General features: G+C 44.6%; 2 protein-coding genes and 1 long non-coding RNA gene across 4 annotated transcripts in view; 2 read left to right on the forward strand and 1 right to left on the reverse strand.

Annotated features, from left to right (window-relative positions):
• The first annotated feature begins 270 nt into the window (after positions 1-270).
• Positions 271-3,410, forward strand: sult5a1 (sulfotransferase family 5A, member 1). Its single transcript, XM_052062559.1, has 6 exons — positions 271-928; positions 996-1,204; positions 1,275-1,401; positions 1,471-1,568; positions 1,652-1,832; positions 3,255-3,410. The coding sequence occupies exons 1-6, from the start codon at positions 790-792 to the stop codon at positions 3,407-3,409; spliced, it is 909 nt and encodes a 302-aa protein (XP_051918519.1). The 5' UTR covers positions 271-789; the 3' UTR covers position 3,410.
• Positions 3,411-6,588: 3,178 nt separating this feature from the next.
• LOC127598985 (uncharacterized) overlaps positions 6,589-20,581 on the reverse strand; it is a 138,268-nt gene continuing 124,275 nt past the window's right edge. The window contains exon 3 of the long non-coding RNA XR_007961979.1: positions 6,589-7,501. This is a non-coding gene — a long non-coding RNA (uncharacterized LOC127598985). The remainder of the gene's footprint in view (positions 7,502-20,581) is intronic.
• Positions 8,219-15,726, forward strand: LOC127598936 (adenosine receptor A3-like). Of its 2 annotated transcripts, none has more exons than XM_052062547.1 (3): positions 8,219-8,611; positions 13,507-13,871; positions 14,764-15,726. In XM_052062547.1, exons 2-3 carry the CDS (start codon positions 13,589-13,591, stop codon positions 15,645-15,647), a joined length of 1,167 nt encoding a protein of 388 aa, XP_051918507.1. In that variant the 5' UTR covers positions 8,219-8,611; positions 13,507-13,588; the 3' UTR covers positions 15,648-15,726. The 2 variants fall into 2 exon arrangements, with proteins under 2 accessions (XP_051918507.1, XP_051918508.1); XM_052062548.1 differs by lacking the exon at positions 8,219-8,611 and adding an exon at positions 10,770-11,505.

The raw sequence follows: 20,581 nt of genomic DNA on the forward strand, positions 1-20,581 counted from the left end.
ATAAAAAATCAGAACAGAACAAAAGACCAGTAGAAGTAGAGCGATACAGAGGTCCTAGGTGGTCGAAAAGACCCCCCCCCCCTCCCTGTGTTCTGCAACTTATAGTCAATGCGCCACCTGGCGGTGAAATGCCTGTCATTACAAGTCCAATTGAAATGAAAATCATTCACCTCGAACCTTAATTGTGGACCAGCCTTCGGCGGCCCGGATTAAAAGGTCCAACGGGCCGGATTCGGCCCGCGGGCCATAGTTTGCCCACCACTGGAAAGGAAGCTACAATAGTGGCTACGGTTGCGTCGTGCATCCACTAGAGTGGGCTAAAATGGAATTATCCTTATTCCCTCCCTTGTTTTGAAGACAAATTATTCTTTGAATCATAAATGTTCTCTTCCAATATCAAGAAAAAATATTACAGTACATTAATTAGTTTTAGTCGTAATGGCACCTATTTTTCTGACACCTTCCCTTTTCACTCTGCCCACCTACACGGCCCATGTCAAATGTCAAATTTTGTCTCGTGCCACTGCAAAATGGATGGCGGGCCGCATATGCCACCACGGGCCGTAGTTTGGACACCACTGTTCTAAGGGCTTTCAAAGGTGTATGCTTGGTTAAAGTTCTGTGGGCGTATTTTCACTTCCTCTTTCGATTGAATCTCATTTGGGAGCCTTTCTCACTCGAAAAGGGGCAGCCACGGAGGCGGAGAGAAGCACGAAAACATCAGGGAGCAAAATAACGAGCCAGCCAAGACCGATCAAGCATCTCCGGAATCATTTACGGAGGTCAGCTATGTCCAGGTTGGAAGTGGAGGAAATGTTTGGTGGAATACGTTTTCCTGGACATCTGCACACGCAGGAATCTTTGCGGTTCGCTCTCAGGTTCAATTTTCAAGAGACGGACATCCTCATTGTTTCCTATCCAAAGTCAGGTAAGGGATCCCTGTCGACACTGAGATTCGTGTCAGTAACTCCCCCCCCCCCCCCCCAACCCCCCAGGCACCACCTGGATGCAGCAAATTTTAACTCTAATCACCAACCGAGGGGACCCGTACGTGTCGCAAACTGTCCCAAACTGGGCTCGCGCTCCCTGGCTGGAGCACCATTACAGCGCAGCGCTTGTCGAAAGCTTAAGCCAACCTCGCATGCTGACCACTCACCTGCCTCATCACATGCTGGCCGAGGCTCTGCGAGGATCCAAAGCAAAGGTGCGACCGTTTGGCACAACGGCTGAATGAAACGTCATCTACACAGAGTGATTTGTGTTTCTCCTCGCAGGTGATTTATGTGAGTAGAAACCCCAAAGACGTTGCGGTGTCCTTTTACCACTTCCACAAAATGGCCAATTTTCTGCCTGATGTCGGTTCCTTTCAAGAGTTTTTAAACGCTTTTCTGGAGGGCACGGGTACGTTCCCAATATGTTTTTTTTAATAGTGTGCGAAAGACTGACGTCATATATCCGCATGTGCTGCAGTGCATTTTGGCTCCTGGTTCGACCATGTCAAAGGATGGACGAGCCAGGTGGGCGCTATGGCTAATCTGCTTCACGTGACCTACGAAGAGCTGTCGACGGTAATTGCAAAAGCGACATCAATGCAAACCTTCCTTCCTTTGACTCTCGATAGAGAATCGCGCTACTCCTTCTTTTCCCGTAGGACTTGGAAGGCTCGATTTTGAAGGTGAGCGCTTTCCTCCAACATGCCCTGGTGAAGGATGAGGTGAACAATTGCGCGGCCCACTGCCGCTTCTGCAGCATGAAGGACAACGAGATGATCAACGGCAGCCTCGTCCCTCGGGAGATCCTGGACCACAGCAAGGGCTCCTTTATGAGGAGAGGTGAGCCGCGGCGCGTGTGTCGGGCAATTAAGTGATCCAACACGAGATAGCAGAAGGTTCCTAAATTACCTGCGAGCAGCGTCATTGAAAAGAAATTTCATCTTCATCTTTCATCTGCATGTCATACATAAAGCATATTTACAATACAATACAATACAATACATGCTGATTTCTATAGCGCTTTCACAACAGCGGCAGCTGTAACAAAGCGCTTTACAAAACAGTTAACATAAAGTAAAATAATAAACACAACACATAACATATTTGACAATAAAGATGACCTTGACCTTGACACCTCCCCTAAAAATCTTTATAGCTGCCGATAGATGCCACAAGGTAGCGGCAAAGCACTATTTATGTTTGAATGAAACGACTCCACGTACCTCAACATAGTTCCTTTAGCATCAATATGCCAAAACTGAGCAGCAAAGTAACATTTTTATTGCTTTGATTTTGTTATGAAAAGAATAATAATAATAATAATAATAATAATAATAATAATAATAATAATGGGCGGCCCGGTAGTCCAGTGGTTAGCACGTCGGCTTCACAGTGCAGAGGTACCGGGTTCGATTCCAGCTCCGGCCTCCCTGTGTGGAGTTTGCATGTTCTCCCCGGGCCTGCGTGGGTTTTCTCCGGGTGCTCCGGTTTCCTCCCACATTCCAAAAAAAAACATGCGTGGCAGGCTGATTGGACACTCCAAATTGTCCCTGGGTGTGAGTGTGAGTGTGAGTGGTTGTTCGTTTCTGTGTGCCCTGCGATTGGCTGGCCGGTTCAGGGTGTCCCCTGCCTACTGCCCGGAGACAGCTGGGATAGGCTCCAGCACCCCCCGCGACCCTAGTGAGGATCAAGCAGCCTCGGAAGATGAATGAATGAATGAATGAATGAATAATAATAATAATAATAATACATTTTATTTGTGGGCGCCTTTCTAGAAACTCAAGGACACCTTACAACAAGCAGTTAAAATCACGAGTACAATGTGAAAAACAACATCAAATAAGAAAAAATAAATACAACAAAAATAAAGAAATAAATAAAATAATGGCTTTATGGTCTGAGTGAATAGGCTTGTCGAAACAGATGTGTTTTGAGGCTGGATTTGAAAAGAAACGCCTCTATCAATCTCAACATAGTTCCTTCGGCATCACTATGCTGAAAGATGGCACCAAAGTAACACTTTCCTTGCTTTGACCTTAGCACAAAGCAGTGATTTTTTTTTCAGCAAATAAATGGAGAATAGCTTCAAAAAAATGTTTTGTTTCGTGGCGCATCATGAAATTTTTCGAATGTTAAATACGTGCATTGGCTCAATAAACATAGCAGAAATGGCGGCACCACACACTGTTCATATCGATACATAGAACATGCCATATTATGAATGCCCAATTAGCAATTGTCCCCCCCCCCCCCCCCTTGCAGGTAAAGTTGGTGACTGGCGAAACTTGTTCACCAAGGAGCAGAATGAACACTTTGAGAGGGTTGTGGCCAAAAAGATGCAGGCTTGCTCTTTGGAGTTTGTTTGGGAGCAAAGAGCGCATCCAAACCAACAGCGCGGAGATACCGAGAGCTTGTAGATTAAGAAAACCTTTATTAGTCTCGCAATGGAGAAATTCCAGATTTACAGCAGCAAAGTAATGAAAGGAAGAAGTAGAACAACAAAAAAATAGGAGCTGCGGGAAAGGCAGCCACTCTCGCGGCGCCATTTTGAAGTCAAAAATAACAAAAATAACACAAGACAACACATAGGACACAGACAGTCGTGCAATCTTCACCACTTTTCTGCATACACTTTGTTGTCTGAAGCAGTTATAGATGAAAGAGGAGAAGATCAAAGTGTCCTTTCTCCAGTGGATCAGAGACATCATGCTGAAAATGTGCACACGTCTGCTACAAGCAAAGTTTTGAAAGCAAACACGAAGCTGTAGCGTCCATTGACGAAAAGAGATTAGTTCACTTCTCCTGTCCCACGTAATCCGCTTCAAACTCCAAGCCGCGACTCCCAGCTCCAAATCCGCATCGGCACTCCGCGCCAACGCTCCTTTCTTCTCATCGTCGGCTCCTCAAGACCTCCATCCATCCAGCCGCAGACCGTTCAACAGCACCGATCTCTCCGCTGAACAAAGCGGGGCTGTGAAAAATGCTGCCCATTACAGGCGCAAGACACAAGCGCCCCGGGACTGTCCAGCAACGACAGTCAAATGGCGCCGACATTCCTCCAGTCAAAAACAGTGCTGGTATACCCATGCTGCCGAGAAGGCGCAACCACCAAGCACAGAGTCTCCTCCTTGATGAATGTCGTGGCCAAAAAATGCTGAAAAAGGTCCACATCAAGTCCACACGGCGTAACAACAAACACAAAGTGACAAAAGACCCATCGAATGGGCGGAAATTGAATTTTGCTTTCAGCGCGACAGCACGTCGTGTGCGCGTGACTCACCCTCAACTACGCAGCCCCCATTGTTGTTGGACTTCTTTTGTTTGTTTTCATCATCACTAATCGTCAACGTTCCTTCGTGATTGAACCTCTTTTGATTTGTTTCAATTTTTCTACTGAGGCCCCAAAAGAGTAAATGAAGCTTGTGTCCCTGTTAGAGTGGGAGGGAGAGCGCTGCTGGGGGGGGGTTTGATTTCAAGTGTTGTCAGCTTCGGGTGTATTGTTTCCTTGCAGTTGTAAGCAAGTCGAATGGCAGCTGGCGCCCCCCGCTGTGAGAATCATTCCCAATGAGATATTAAATGGAGGGCGGCCCGGTAGTCCAGTGGTTAGCACGTCGGCTTCACAGTGCAGAGGTACCGGGTTCGATTCCAGCTCCGGCCTCCCTGTGTGGAGTTTACATGTTCTCCCCGGGGCTGCGTGGGTTTTCTCCGGGTGCTCCGGTTTCCTCCCACATTCCAAAAACATGCATGGCAGGCTGATTGGACGCTCTAAATTGTCAGTAGGTGTGAGTGTGAGCGTGGATGGTTGTTCGTCTCTGTGTGCCCTGCGATTGGCTGGCAACTGATCCAGGGTGTCCCCCGCCTACTGCCCGAAGACTGCTGGGATAGGCTCCAGCACCCCCCGCGACCCTAGTGAGGATCAAGCGGCTCGGAAGATGAATGAATGAATGAATATTAAATGGAAGTCAATGTAGATTCCACTCAACAACAATAATAATAATAATAATAATAATTAAATGATGTGAAAGATAATTGTAAATAGCACTGCGATTTATCCATTTTGTGTTTGTATTGCACTTACCGGTAATTGAACGGTGTTTGTTGTTTTTTATTTTTCTTTCTACCTACTGTATATTCTTGCTGCTGGAGGCTGTAAATTTCCCCAGTGTGGGACAAATAAAGGATATCTTATCTTATCTTATCACATTTATTTCTACCATGTTATAGCAAAACACCCCCGCGGAGACTCTCACTCGTCTTGCCGTCAAGTTGAGTGATATCGATCAAGTCTTGTAGCATCGAGCGGGCGTGCTGGAGAACCCTGCCTAATTTGATTTTTTTTTTAAAAACTATCCATCCATTTTCCGAACCGCTTGATCCTCACTAGGGTCGCGGGGGTGCTGGAGCCTATCCCAGCCGTCTTCGGGCAGTAGGCGGGGGACACCCTGAATCGGTTGCCAGCCAATCGCAGGGCACACAGAGACGAACAACCATTCGCACGCACACTCACACCTAGGGACAATTTAGAGCGTTCAATCAGCCTGCCACGCATGTTTTTGGAATGTGGGAGGAAACCGGAGCACCCGGAGAAAACCCACGCAGGCCCGGGGAGAACATGCAAACTCCATACAGGGAGGCCGGAGCTGGAATCGAACCCGGTACCTCTGCACTGTGAAGCCGACGTGCTAACCACTGGACTAACTAACAAAAAAAAAACAACTCAGTGAAGTCAACTGACAAATTGTACGGAGTGACAAAAAAAATTTGAAATTTCATCCCGTCGTCGGTATTTTGAAGCTGTCATGTGACCGAGTACGTACATTTGGGAACAAAGACCGACGACCAACTCTTCAATGCAATGTTGCTACTTGGATTATATTGATGATCAACCCGCAGGATTTTGTGCCAATCCAGACGACCGAGAAGGGAATACTTGTATTGTATGATTTATTGAACGCATGATTTGTATTTACAGCGCAGACAATGATTTGTGGCGTTGGTTCGCATTGAAGTGATGACGTCAAAATGCTTTCGTTGAGTTTCACAAAAATCAATGTTTCCCCCTTCTCCCAGCGAAGGGGGAAGAAACCGTCTTCCAAATTGTAACTTGGAGTTCTTTGCATCCCGAGACATAATTCTGCTTTCAGCAGCAGAACGAAACTGTCAGCATCGAACGCTCTGTGGGAGTGACGCAGCCATGAAAGTCCACTCGGAGACTGGTCGCAAGTAATGGCTTTGACAGGGATATTCATATTTTAGAGGCCAAGGAGGCGAACCCCCTGCACCCTGCTGCAGAGCTGCTAAAAGAGGATTTCTTTAAAAGCCAGCTGCTCCTTCTTTTTTTTTTTTTTTTTTGTTCTAGCAAACCACAACCAAAATAGACCTTCAAAAAATAGACCAAAAACATCCGAGTTAACCTTTAAGGAAACAAAGAGCGCATACATGTCTGATATTATTAACAATTTTTATTTTTAATTGCAGCAACTCCATAATGATGTCAGTGGAATGAATGAACTCGATAAGACAAACAAAATAAAACCGCTTTCCTTTGAATGATTTCGTCTGTTTCATAAAGTTGCCCAATTTGAACGTGGCCCGTCCATTTTTTCTCTATGCGGCCCTCGAACGAAAAAAATGTGGACCCCCCCCCCCCCCCCCCCCCCCGTCGAAGAACAACAAACGATTAACACCACTGTTGTTTCATCATTCATTTTGCCCAATGTCTCTTGGGGGCCTCCTCGAACTGAGGACCCAAACACGGCGCATGCTCAACGAGCCGTTTGTCCGGCAAGACCATTTGGAGCGTCACTTACGGGAATTTGGATGCAAAAAAAAAAAAACGCCAAGGAGAGGGCCAAAAAGAAGTCACTCGGCCTGATTGAATAGTCATCCAATTTTCTATTAATTGAACACTCCAGCAGCCCCCGCGACCCTAGTGAGGATCTAGCGGCTCGGAAGATGAATGAATGAATGAATGAATGAATGAATGAATGAATGAATGAATGAACACGGAGGGATCTAACACAGGCTTTGCATGCCTAGAGTGGATGTTTTCAGGGCATTTAATGACGTGCTCAACATGAAAGATTGTGCTCAAATTAATTTGGATGGAGTCGAGTTTCACAGTAGAGTCAAACACCCGAGGCAAAAAAAAAAAGAGAAATTCATTATGTTCACACGTAGAGAGAGAGAGAGAAAAAAAATGATCGTCCTTTTCATAGAACGCCGCCGTGTATTTTTAAATGTTTTTTTTTTTTAAATGATTCGGTCCAGAGAATTTCATTTTCTGCAGATGTTCTCGGTTTCCATAGCGGAAGATGTCAAATGTGATTCTCTTCATTCATTCATTCATTCATTCATCTTCCGAGCCGCTTGATCCTCACTAGGGTCGCGGGGGGTGCTGGAGCCTATCCCAGCTGTCTCCAGGCAGTAGGCGGGGGACACCCTGAATCGGTTGCCAGCCAATCACAGGGCACACATAGACGAACAACCATTCGCACTCACACTCACACCTAGGGACAATTTAGAGGGTTCAATCAGCCTGCTGTGCAGATTTTTGGAATGCGGGAGGAAACTGGAGCACCCGGAGAAAACCCACGCAGGCCCGGGGAGAACATGCAAACTCCACACAGGGAGGCCGGAGCTGGAATCGAACCCGGTACCTCTGCACTGTGAAGCCCACGTGCTAACCACTGAACTACCGGGCCGCCCGATTCTCTTCATGTTCCTCCTATTTTCATGATTCGACTTTCCGCGAGAACTGTTGCGTTCCTCAATCAATTCTGCCAATGACAGTTTTCAGCAAAACCTTTCATAGATGGACGTGGAGCATTTTCAAACACGATTTTTTAATTGGTCGCTACTTCACGGATTTTTGTTTCTCGCGGGTGGTTTTGGTCCCCATTAACCGCGATAAACGAGGGATTACTGTACTTCAATCGATTTCTAATGATGAAGGAGTCGCTTAGGACCTGGATCAATATGTATGCGTGCATTGAATGTCAATTCCATCTGCGGAGTCATTTATTTTAAATACAAACACTGTGGAGCTTTACCAATTACCGCTGCAATATATAGCTTGGGTTATTCAATCGATTTTGTTTCCATGATTCAATGTTAAAAAATGATAAACAAACCTTATAAGGCACACCCGACATCAAACATTGGGCTTTGTCAACATCAACACGCATTTTACGTTTGGAAATTCCAATGCATTGTACAATCTTGCGCAAAGCTTCGAGGCTGCGGGGAGGCTAAAAGCCTGAGAGGTGCAGAGAGAAGGAAGAAGAGGAAGGAGGAGGATGAGGAGGCTGCCGTGAACTTGCTCGCGTTGTCAGAGGGCGTAGATGGAAAGAGGCTGGGAGGAGGAGGAGAGGGAGTGGGGGGAGAGGAGGGAGGGGGAGAGGGCGTGCATCCATCGCAGCCCAGGGGCCGGAGTGAGGGCAGAGTGACGGATTGCTGAATGTTTCTCCGGCGCCTTGCCGACGTCGCCACTTCCTGCTGCAGGGGAAGCCAATTTCATCGATATTCGTGTACGCGAGTTCAAGCTTCTTGGATTCTTTCTCCTTTTCTTTTTTTTTTTTTTTTCTTACCTCTTCATGGTTCATTTCAATCAAGCACAGGTCAGTAAAAGCCCCCTTTTCATGTTTCTTGCGTTGTATTTTACGTTATTATTATGTTGTTACTATGTATTAATATGTTATTATATTTTTTTGGTAGTCAATATAATATTCAAAATACGGCGCGCCTTTTCAAACTGGACTTTGAAACAAATTTAGCATTTTTCAAACAAAATGTTGCTACGTAACTGCTTGGTTAGGAGGGGGGGGGGGCTTCTGCTCACGTTAGCAGATACCTTGTGTAATAAATGTGTAATAGCGCATTCATCATTACGGAGAGGAATCCGATGAGGGAACCACACGACTGACTAGATCAGTTCGACGGCGTTTTTAAAGCATCACATCGAGGCACTCTTTGCTCGGTTTGACGTGAATAAAGTTGAATGGCCTCCTTTGGGACGAACGACTCAAATATCGATTGTGATCCCTGACGATGTCTGTCTTCGGCTAATATGGAGTTTTGCACCTCAATTTGTGAAGTTTCCGACTGTTCTCTTTGCTTCAGGGTTCACTATTTGCAATTTCACCTCTTGGTGTTAATATGTGAGGAAACAATTCATAGGAAAGTAGTAACTAGTGTTCAGGAACTATGTTGTCCACATTTTTTTTTTGCATGTTTATGGTTTGGAACTGTTAATGGAGGCGATTCTAAATATTTTTTGTGGGGGGCTTTGATGACTCGAGTTTTTTTTTTTTTTTCTGCACTGATGCTCAGTTGCTACATAAATGTGCTGGATGATCCTGTTTCCCCCACTGTCGACCAAGCAAAAGATGACTCGAAACCAGAAAAAGCTTAAAAATAAAACAACAACAACAACAATTGCATTTTACACGTTGTTAGTACATTCAACGGTATTAAGGTTTTGTAACGGGAAAAGATTTGTACACAAGCGCATGATGTAAAGCGAATGCTCCAATGCGTCGCACTTAAAGAACCCGGAGGCTGTTATGCAAGACGAGACTGTGAAATGCTGCCGCCAGATGTCAAGCCCTCTGCACTCAGTTTGGCGCAGTTCCTCCCATTTTCACGTTTTCACACTTGGCTCTTCTTGAATGGGGCCATCGCGGTGAATGAAAACGTGACTTAAGTGGTGAAAGGAATCATCAAGAAAAGAAAAGAAAGTTGAGGATGAGGAGAGAGGAGCGTTGGCGAAGAGCGCCGATGCGTATTTGGAACCGTGAGTTGCCGCTTGGAATTGAAATGGATTTCCATGGGACAGGAGAAGTGAACCAATCTCTTTTTTCGTCAATGGATGCTACAGCTTCTTGTTGACTTTGAAACTTAGCTTGTAGCCGACGTGTGCACATTTTGAGCATGACGTCTCTGATCCACTGGTTAAAGGACACTTTGATTCTCTCCTCTTTCATCTCAAACCGCTTCAAACAACAAAGCGTGTGACGGAAAAGTGGTTAGGACTGCACGACTGTCCGTGTTTTATGTTATGTGTTGTGTTTATTATTTTACTTTATGTTAACTGTTTTGTAAAGCGCTTTGTTACAGCTGCCGCTGTTGTGAAAGCGCTATATAAATCAGCATGTATTGTATTGTATTGTATTGTAAACCAGCCGGTTACGTTCTCATAGGAATGAGATCTCGGTATAGAAATTCCAGAGAAGTCATTTGCCTTGTATGTGGATTGTTGTGATTTTGTTTTGATGACATTTGTCGCATGGCCTTTTTGTCGCCACCTGTTCTTGTCACCCAGGCCCCTTTGTTGTTGAACCAATCGGCTGCCTCAACCCTTTGCGTCTTATGCAGGTGCTTCTCGTTGTCGCGTCACTTTGCTTGGATTTCGTTCCCTGGGTTCTGTCAGTAGTTGTCTGTGTGCTCCTGTCCTGTCCTGTCCTTTCCTTTCCTTTCCTGTCCTGTCCTGTGCTCCTGCCATGTCCTTTCCTTTCGTTTCCTGTCCTGTGCTCCTGTCCTGTCCTGTCCTATCCTGTCCTTTCCTTTCCTTTCCTGTACTGTCCTGTGCTCCTGTCCTGTACTTTCCTTTCCTTTCCTTTCCTGTCCTGTCCTGTCCTGTGCTCCTGTCCTGTACTTTCCTTTCCTTTCGTTTCCTGTCCTGTGCTCCTGTCCTGTCCTGTCCTTTCCTTTCCTGTCCTGTGCTCCTGTCCTGTACTTTCCTTTCCTTTCGTTTCCTGTCCTGTGCTCCTGTCCTGTCCTGTCCTATCCTGTCCTTTCCTTTCCTTTCCTGTCCTGTCCTGTGCTCCTGTCCTGTACTTTCCTTTCCTTTCGTTTTCTGTCCTGTGCTCCTGTCCTGTCCTGTCCTTTCCTTTCCTGTCCTGTGCTCCTGTCCTGTACTTTCCTTTCCTTTCCTTTCCTGTCCTGTGCTCCTGTCCTGTCCTTTCCTTTCCTGTCCTGTGTTCCTGTCATAGATTTTTGTGTGTTTAATTTAATTTTTTTTGTGTGTTTAATTAATCTTTAATTTTATTTTAGTTTTTCCCAAGTGGACTCCTGCAAGTATTTATTTTTTTTAGGCGAATACATTTTGTTCAGCCCAGCCTGTTCCTCCTGCCTCCCTGCATTTTGGGCTCCTCCCCCCATCATGCAAAACTTGACAATGATACCTAAAAATACATACAAGGTTTGGCACATTGCATCAATTTTCATTCAAAAGGAGAATCGCTTGTGACAGGGTGAGAAGACCTTCCAAGGTCACACCAAACACATGCACCCACGAACCCGACACACGCATACAATCTATAGGATATGCTGCGATTTGTGAATGGAAATTAAATTGATCCAAAACAGAGGGGTACATGCATCAGTGTGCAGACAGCATTCTGAACAATGGTGTGTGTGGGTGTGTGTGTGGGGGGTGTGATGTCAGCTGCTGGTCTCACAACACTGGAGGCCTTGCCAAAGGGTGAACTTTAGCCTGTCATCTTCACTAAAGGTAACCAGCCTTTTAATGAGAAGTTTTTGCTTCATATTACTCAAAGGTGGTGTTTTTTGCTGTTGTTGTTGTTTTTTCCTGTCATTTCAGCTTTTTAGAGTCTACACGGTGAAATTAAATGGGTTTTTTTTTCTGTATTCTGGTGCAACAGAGACATGAATTGAACAGTGACAACATTGTCTCTTCTTTCCACGATTTCAATGAGATCGTTGCCTCAGCGGACGAGCGAGTAAAAAATTGGCCGTACGTTCGATGTTTGATTTCTGGGCCGAGGAGTAAACGTCACTGACGCATGCAAGTTGACTTTGCGTTGGCGACAGTACATCCATTTCCTCACTAAGAGGCTGCAGAACATGGTCAGATTGGTGAATTTATTCTGACTAAATCTGTGCTTTTCAGTGTCTGATTGTGTCCCTACCTGTTACCTGTTTGTTTTGTTGTATGTGTGCCCCCCCCCCATCCTCCCTCTCCTCCCTCCTGCTCTCCAGAGCATCGAACGCCATAAATGATTGAAGGACCCGTGCGCGTTGTTGTCAGCTCGGTGAGGAGACCTTAAGATGTTCTCAATGATGACTGACAACGCCAAAGTGCACAAGCACAGCGCATAACCAGCACGAGCAAATCTTTTGCCATCTTGAAAATATTCTAATGGATGCGCCTCCATTATATGACGACCAAACAGAAACAACGTTGTATAATTTTGTACTAAGAGGTGTAATTTTGTTCTGGCCCAAAAAGGTCACGCTAAACGCCACTCTGAAAAATGCAGCGACCACTGTCAACTGCCACCATAATCCTAAAAATACTTTCGAGGATTGTAACTATATGCCAGTCAATACCAACTATTATTTTTAGAAGTCAGATGCCTGAAATTTTCATACGTTTCGCAAAAGTGTCACCCCAGAGAAAAAGTATGGTTTGAAATGTATAAGAATAGATAAAGAATATGCAACAGAACAGAATGATGTCTGTGTCCCAGTTCTGAGGTTTAGGGCAAGGTTATTACATAATAACAACTAAAATTGAAGAAACATTTTCAGTAAGAAGGTAAAATAAAAATGCTTAAAAAAAAAAAAAAAAGAGGCGGCCCGGTAGTCCAGTGGTTAGCACGTCGGCTTCACAGTGCAGAGGTACCGGGTTCGATTCCAGCTCCGGCCTCCCTGTGCCAAGTTTGCATGTTCTCCCCGGGCCTGCGTGGGTTTTCTCCGGGTGCTCCGGTTTCCTCCCACATTCCAAACACATGCGTGGCAGGCTGATTGAACACTCTAAATTGTCCCTAGGTGTGAGTGTGAGCGTGGATGGTTGTTATTCTCTGTGTGCCCTGCGATTGGCTGGCAACCGATTCAGGGTGTCCCCCGCCTACTGCCCGAACACAGCTGGAATAGGCTCCAGCACCCCCTGCGACCCTAGTGAGGATCAAGCGGCTCGGAAGATGAATGAATGAATAAAAAAAATAAAGCATTGTCAAAATGTCCTTTTTTCGGCTTTGTCATTTAATTTCATACATGAGCTTTCAGGGTTCATTTTACTTTGATGTCTTTTGAGAATTGCTCAAGGTTACTTTTGATGACATTTTGGGGGGAAAAAAAACATTTTGAACTCAACAAAGGTGCCATGAATTAAAAAAAATAAACTAATACTTAGTTGAAAAACTAAGAAACCAGCTCTGAATGCTAATTTAACCCTTTAAGGAACAGAGACTACGACAGTGGACAGTTTATCATGTTATCAGGTTGTAGGGTGCATGAAAGGATTAAAGTAACTGGGGGGAAAAAAAGTCGAAATCAAAAACAACAACAATTACAAATCTAAAATTATTTCCTTGTTCATGGTTTGAAATTTGGTGTCTTGTGTGGATTTTCTTCCTGGTACTTTGACTTCCTCCCAAGTCCGTAACCATGAATGTTACGTTCATTGAAGACTCTAAATTGTCCACTATGTGTGTGTGTGTGTTGCAAAGTTATTTTTCATAATCATGATGGCTTCACGTCTCTCCACCAGGTAATTCTGTGAAGTCAGGACATGGTCTCCTGATTGTCCCACCACAGGAACAACACAAGTGAAGACGAGACCACCCTGGGCCATGACTGCTTTGCTGAACGAAACCAATGTGGTTGGGAATTCAGCCGTTCTGCTGGCGACCACAGACTCTCCCTTCAACTTGACTCCAGCTTCTCTGGCGGAACTTGTATCGGACCAGCCGGTGGCTCCTCTTTGTACCGTATGCTGCTGCGGCTTTCTCAATCGTGCCTTTGCCGTTGCGTTCATGGTCAGCTTAACTTTCGCAATAGTGGTTGGGAATGTGATCACTCTGACTGTGTTTGTGCAGACGAGACAGTCCAGGACACCACAAGGCTACCTGAAAGGTAACTCCCTTCAGTATTTAATTTCAAAACAAGTTAGCGAGATTTTTTTTGGACCAATATTAGGAACCTGACTCGTGGTTGCAGGGGTGAGCTGAGTCACCATGTCATCTGCAAGCTAATAGAGCCACCTAAGCATATACTGTACAGTGAAAACACCAGGTGCCCCAACATTGAACCCAGGGGAACACCACATTAAGAAGAAGAAGAAGAAAACCTTTATTAGTCTCACAATGGAGAAATTCCCAATTCACAGCAGCAAAGTTATGAAAGTAAGAAGTAGAACAACAAAATATAGGAGCTGCTGGAAAGGCAGCCACTCTCGCGACGCCATTTTGAAGTCAAAATAACAGAAATAACACAAGACAACACATAGGACACAGACAGTCGTTCAATCTTCACCAATTTTCTGCATACACTTTGTTGTCTGAAGCAGTTCTAGATGAAAGAGGAGAGGATCAAAGTGTCCTTTCTAAAGTGGATCAGAGACGTCATGCTGAAAATGTGCACACGTCTGCTACAAGCTAAGTTTTGAAAGCAAACACAAAGCTGTAGCATCCATTGACGAAAAGAGATTAGTTCACTTCTCCTGTCCCACGTAATCCGCTTCAAACTCCAAGCCGCGACTCGCGATTACAGTGGGGCAGAGGCTAACACAAAAGGTTTTGTCTGCCAAATGGGATCGAACACTAATGAGAACCTGGTGCTGCAAATTAGCCAACAGAATATTGTGTTCCTCCGTATCGAACACTGCAGTCAGGTCCAACAAAACAAGGAGGTAGTCTCCCACGACGACAACTACACTAACTACAAGAACTAGTCTACTACATTGACCTTGTGTATTTTTGTTGTCCAATGTAAATGTTCTTAATGAGTGCGTATCTCTTGTTGGCAGTGTCTCTGGCGATAGCGGACGTGATGGTGGGCATCGTTGTGGTCCCTTTCTCCGTTTACACTGAAGTCTCACTGATGGTAACCTACACACCTCCCGTTTGGTACCAGAGTGGTTCAGCATCTCAGGCGTCCCTTCTAAGTGGACCGAGGAACCCCTGGCAGCCCTGCATGCTGATCGGACCCGTGTTCGCCGGGTGCACGTTTGTCTCCATCAGCACCATATTCCTCATGACGGTGGAGCGAAGCGTGGCCATCCTGCGGCCGCTGCACAAGGACGCCTTGGTGACACGGAGGAGAACTCTTCTCCTCATCCTGCTCTCATGGGCTGCCAGCTTTCTCCTCGCACTCGCGCCGCTCTTATTCAGCAGCAACTTCACTTTAGAGTACAATGAGTGTAGCCGCATGTGCAACTACTCCCCGGTGTTGCTGGGCAACCGGCTGCCGCGTGACGCCAACATCCTGCTGTTATTCCCCGTATTTGACTTTACTCTTCTTGGGGGAACGTTCGCTGTGAACATCATGTCGTTCACCAGCATCAGGAAGTACTCCAGGAGACGCAAACTCCTCTCAGAGGGGAGTTTGACCGATGGTGGAGGAGGCGGGTCATGCCCCCACAGACCCTCCTTTTCAGATATTAAAGCCGCAAAGACCATTAGCATCTTAACCTTTGCTTTCACCGCATCCTTCTCTCCCATTGCAGTGTTTGTGCTGGGGAACGTGGTGGGACACACCTGGTGCAACTTCTCCTTTGTTGCCTTCTGGATTCTAACGGCAAACAGCTGCTGCAACGTGATCATCTACAGCGTTAGGGACCATCGTTTTCGGAAGGGGGTGACCCTGCTCTTTCGGCGCCATCACTGTCCCCCGCAGGAGGAGAAAACCTGAAACGTGCATTGTTGCTTCTCCATGGGGTAGCTTTAAATGTTGTCATCCGGTCTAAGGCGAGATTTTCGTCTCTTTGTGTGCAGTCTTCAGACGAGGACAATTCCAACTTTTGCCAACCATCGTTTGGCTTAATTCATTTTTGGCAAGGACAGACATGCACGATGTAGATTCCGATATGAAAGAACTATCACCTGTATACTCGGCAAGCTGTGTTCCACTGCCACAATAGAATCTCTCCACTGACCTCTTGGTCTTTGGCCTCTTTTGTGATTTCTCAGGAAAACAACTCCACAGTGACATCTGGAAGGCCACAGCATTTTTTTTTCTCCCTCAAGTGGGCAACAAAGCACGTCTTATATGCTGTACGGAACTCAAAAGTGTGATCTTTCTTTGAGACCATGTGAATTTACAAATAGAATTCTGCAGCTAATCGTACTAGCGCCAAAGTTTGAGATTTTATTTTTTGTGGACTCCCCTGGATCTCATAGTCTTCAATGGAATTTTGACAACATTCATAACCCGTGCGCTTTCCAGCGGCATGAGCAAAAAGCTTGTAATGAAGCACACCGTCCGCATAGAGTCTGAAGACGATGAGATCGATCGAAAAAAATGAGACCCAAAAATCCTCGACTGTATTTCAGCTCAAGTTAATCGCTGTTTTTGCCGTATGGAATTTGAAGACTAAAGAGGTTTCCGTTCCTTGGGTTGCTTTGTGGAAGAACTGTGAGGCTACACCATTTCCACACACATTCCACACACCATTCAGATATTAACAACACATGCACAACCACAGCAATATTTTTCATGAAATCTGCCTCAGTGATCAGAAACAAAAGTTGGAGCTTAACCCACTGGGTTCAATGTTTACATGACATCTGATCCTCATACCTGCTCGGACCTCGGACAGCCTACTTTCATAAACTCTATTTTTTTTGTATGCCAATTTAAAATTGAAATTTGCTATTTCGTACAACAGATCTAACTTCATACACAAAGAGGGCGGCCTCCACTTCTTGACTTTTTCAAGGGCACCATATTTTCTTGTCATAGTCTCCACGAAGGTCTCTGGCCCTCTAAAAGGTCACACAAGTCCCAATTTTCATGTCTATTGTAATTCATGGTAATCATGCCATTACCGCAACAAAATGAACCATAGTAAGAAAATGACCGTGCTATCGTATCAAACATATGTGCGTCTCATGTGCTGCACAAAGGCTCCTATAGCTCTCAGCATAAGAGCCGTAGTTAGTTGCAGTGATTATCTCCATTATTATTTCCATCTGCTTTGAAATATAATTATGGGAATTCTAATAATGACCCGTTGCATGCAACAGCATCTGTGAGAACAACGCACGAATGACATCTTTTGAATCCACAACATCCATATTAGTCCTTGTGCTGTACAATATTGTGATGGAAATCATGAACGATTTCATTTGTGACTTTCATGCAAAACAATTGAACCTTTTTGGGGTTTGTTTGGGTTTCTCAGACTTTTGTAATTACATAATAAGTAACAGCGTATGTGAAACTTCAGCATCACGGGATCTCCATGAATAAGATCAACTGTTGTGAGCGATTCATTCTCCCAAAAACATTCAATGCGGGTATGCAGGCAAGCGCTCTCAGAGTGTAGGCAACGATGTGAGGAAGCTGCCTGTATATAATAACGCTAAATGGATTACATTCTTGGCACATGCATGCCCGTCAGCTCTTCATACTGGATTTGTTCTTCAGCATTCCTGGCCCACTCCGAGCATTGACAAAGCGCTGAAACTGTGTTCTAAGCCCTCTGTGAAGGAATGTCATATGGAACACATTTGACATGTTTATTGTATGGATGAGAGGGGGAGTTTTATTTCCGTCGAGAAAAACAGTCCAGGCTTGATTCTGAGTTTTACGTGTGAGTATAAGTTGGATTGTTGTAAGTTGCATTTTAATAAGTGTTGATTATATTTGTCTGTGTCTGTTACCATTATACATACATACATCTTCCGAACCGCTTGATCCTCACAAGGGTCGCGGGTGGGTGCTGGAGCCTATCCCAGCTGCCTCCGGGCAGTAGGCAGGGGACACTCTGAATCGGTTGCCAGCCAATCGCAGGGCACACAGAAATGAACAACCATTCGCACTCACAATCATTCCTAGGGACAATTTAGAGTGTTCAATCAGCCTGTCCTGCATATTTTTGGAATGTGGGAGGAAGCCGGAGCACCCGGAGAAAACCCACGCAGGCCCGGGGAGAACATGCAAACTCCACACAGAGAGGCCGGAGCTGGAATCGAACCCGGTACCTCTGCACTGTGAGGTCGACGTGCTAACCACTGGACTACCGGGCCGCTGTTACCATTATTATTATTATTATTACACTCAAAATGTGAAGAAAGGGTTCATTTTAAGTTCATGTAAGATCAGGATGACATTTGGAGATGCACTTAATTTAAGGCGCTTGTTTTATGTTGAGAGGGAAGAAATTTCATATGTACTTATGTACATTTGACAATAAAGCTTATCCAATTCAAATCCAAGTCAAGTCAACATTATTTATAGAGCACTTTCGAACAGCCATTGCTGCATACAAAGTGCTGTACATGGAGCAATTTAACATGCACAATAAACAGTAAGACAAATCGGTAATAAAGGCAGTAGAAAGCACCAAACAGTAATATCAAGAACAAATCTAAGTCAAGTCAAGTCAAACAGTATTTATAGAGCACTTTCAAACAGTCATCGCTGCATACAAAGTGCTGTACATGGAGCGATTGAACATATACAATAAACAGTAAAACAAATTGGTAATAAAGTAGGTAGAAAGCACCAAACAGTAAAATCAAGAACAAATCTAAGTCATGCTGAGTCGAATCCAATCCAATCCAATATCTGGTCAAATCCTGGGCTTGTTGTAACGCTGAATTAATTGATTCGTGGGGGGGGGGGGGGGGGGGTTCCATCTGCGGTCCCTGACTGCACCGAATGCGCAGTCAAAAGTGAAATGAATGCTTGTGTTTGTACTTGGGTCCCACTACAGCTACTAGTTGCTCGTGGCGTCGACTTTGCCGTTACAATTTGTCTGTTTCCCCTTATACTTATTATTGTGTATAAAGGCCAAAAAGTGACTTGATAATGTTTGTATTTAGTGCTTTTTGCATATTTGTTTGCCTACTTGTGATGTGACGGCAGTTTGCGCGAGCTTGTTCATTCTGTTCGTATCTATGCTAGCAAATATTGATGAGCCTCATGTGAAGGTGTTTTGTGGTGAATAATTGAACAACCTTGAGACGACAGTCGTTTTATGGATTCATAATTGTGTAAATGCTAGAAGCACGGTGTTGGTACTTTATGATCTTTTCCATTTTAAATACCTTGCCGCCATTTTGCAGGACCTAATGCACACTTAGCAAAACCCATTTTTGTTGAATTTTCACAGGGGCCTGGTCCCTATCCCTCAACAAAATGGAGTTTCGCTGTATCCCAACTAGGTTCAATAAAAATGAGGCTCGAAACCCATGAAAGTCAATGGATTGGGTCAATGGCCGATCAAGAACCAATAAACAATCGGGTGATTACACGATTTTATTGTTGTACTGTATATGTTAACTTTTAAAATGTTTTCATGATAAAAAAAAAACTTTGTGTTGCGCCAGGAGATGGATTTAAGTCTTTTGTCTTTGTGTGTGGCATGACAATAAAAGCCTTTCCGTTGGCATCTTACCGTCTTTTTCTTGTAGAACTACTGCTTGCCTCAAACACAGCTACACTTTCAACTTTGCAAGGTGCAACTGAACGCTCTCGTAAATGTTGACATGCGGAGACTAATAAAGGTAACTTTATAGCTCAGCATGGTTACCCGAATTAACAAAAATGGTGGAAGAGCTGGTGTGTTGCACAATACGGAGGGAGGATTGTGACATGAGACGAGTGGTGAGAAGTGAGGAAATTCTATACTCTGTGTGTGTGTGTGGATAAGTGATTTAAAAGTACACTAAAAACAAAATACAAAACAGTGAAACTTTTGAAACAGACTCTTGTCCCTAAAAATAACAATCATAATAATAATAATAATTAAATGATGTGAAGGAAAATTGTAAATAGTACTGCGATTTATCCATTTGTGTTCATATTGTATTTAATTGAAAGATGGTTGTTGTTTTTTTTTCTCTTTCTCCTTTCTTCTTTCTACATACATTCTTGCTGCTGGAGGCTGTAAATTTCCCCATTGTGGGATGAATAAAGGATATCTTATTTTATCTTATCTTAAAATTGGAGTGCTCACATTTTAAGGTTGGATCTGAATGCGAACACTCAAGGTAATTGGCTCAAAAGCGCTAGCGTGTTCGAAATGCAAGCGATGGTGAAAAAAGCGTATAAGAGTTATTTTGTATTAAGTATGTCGCATCATCGGAAGATAAAATGTATTTCTGGTCACTTATCGTCTGATTACGTGTGCATTATGCATCTATGTACGTAGTCCACAGCACAATAAAAAAAAAAAAAAGGCCTCGTGGGCAAGGCATGAGAGGTCGGAGGCAGAGTAAGGTTACATCCTGCTGTCTGCTGTGTGTCCTTTTCAGCCCTCTCATTGCATGCTACTGATGCATTTTTAATTGTCTCTCCAAGCACTTAAGGCAAGAGACGTGTGTCATAACCAATAAAGTGCACGGACCACCTGTGGCTGGGCTCTGTTTTTGGCTCAAGCCGGGGCAAAGGCAGCGATAGCTCCAGGGGTTGGATGTGTTGAGCAGGGGGCGGGGAAAACGGTGGGCTTTGGTCGGTCGGTGGCCCTCAAGTGCAAACGACAACAAGAAATGACGAACAGCAAATCCAAAATGTGAAGGAAAAAAAAACAGTAGCAAATGAAGAAAAAGAAATGGCTAAAAACGGCAAATCCGATTTTTTTTTTCGAGCGGAAGTGGGTGGTCCGTCAAATGGACGAT

This window comes from Hippocampus zosterae, chromosome 4 (genome assembly GCF_025434085.1).
Source record: "Hippocampus zosterae strain Florida chromosome 4, ASM2543408v3, whole genome shotgun sequence".
Taxonomy (NCBI): domain Eukaryota; kingdom Metazoa; phylum Chordata; class Actinopteri; order Syngnathiformes; family Syngnathidae; genus Hippocampus; species Hippocampus zosterae.

What these genes read in the sequence shown, in the direction of transcription:
- sult5a1 (XM_052062559.1), top strand. Translation starts at nt 790, where the DNA reads ATGTCCAGGTTGGAAGTGGAGGAAATGTTTGGTGGAATACGTTTTCCT. An exon ending in TGTTTCCTATCCAAAGTCAG is followed by an intron (nt 929 to 995) that starts GTAAGGGATCCC and finishes CCAACCCCCCAG; the next exon opens with GCACCACCTGGATGCAGCAA. An exon ending in CGCTTTTCTGGAGGGCACGG is followed by an intron (nt 1,402 to 1,470) that starts GTACGTTCCCAA and finishes CATGTGCTGCAG; the next exon opens with TGCATTTTGGCTCCTGGTTC.
- LOC127598936 (XM_052062547.1), top strand. Translation starts at nt 13,589, where the DNA reads ATGACTGCTTTGCTGAACGAAACCAATGTGGTTGGGAATTCAGCCGTT. An exon ending in ACCACAAGGCTACCTGAAAG is followed by an intron (nt 13,872 to 14,763) that starts GTAACTCCCTTC and finishes TCTTGTTGGCAG; the next exon opens with TGTCTCTGGCGATAGCGGAC.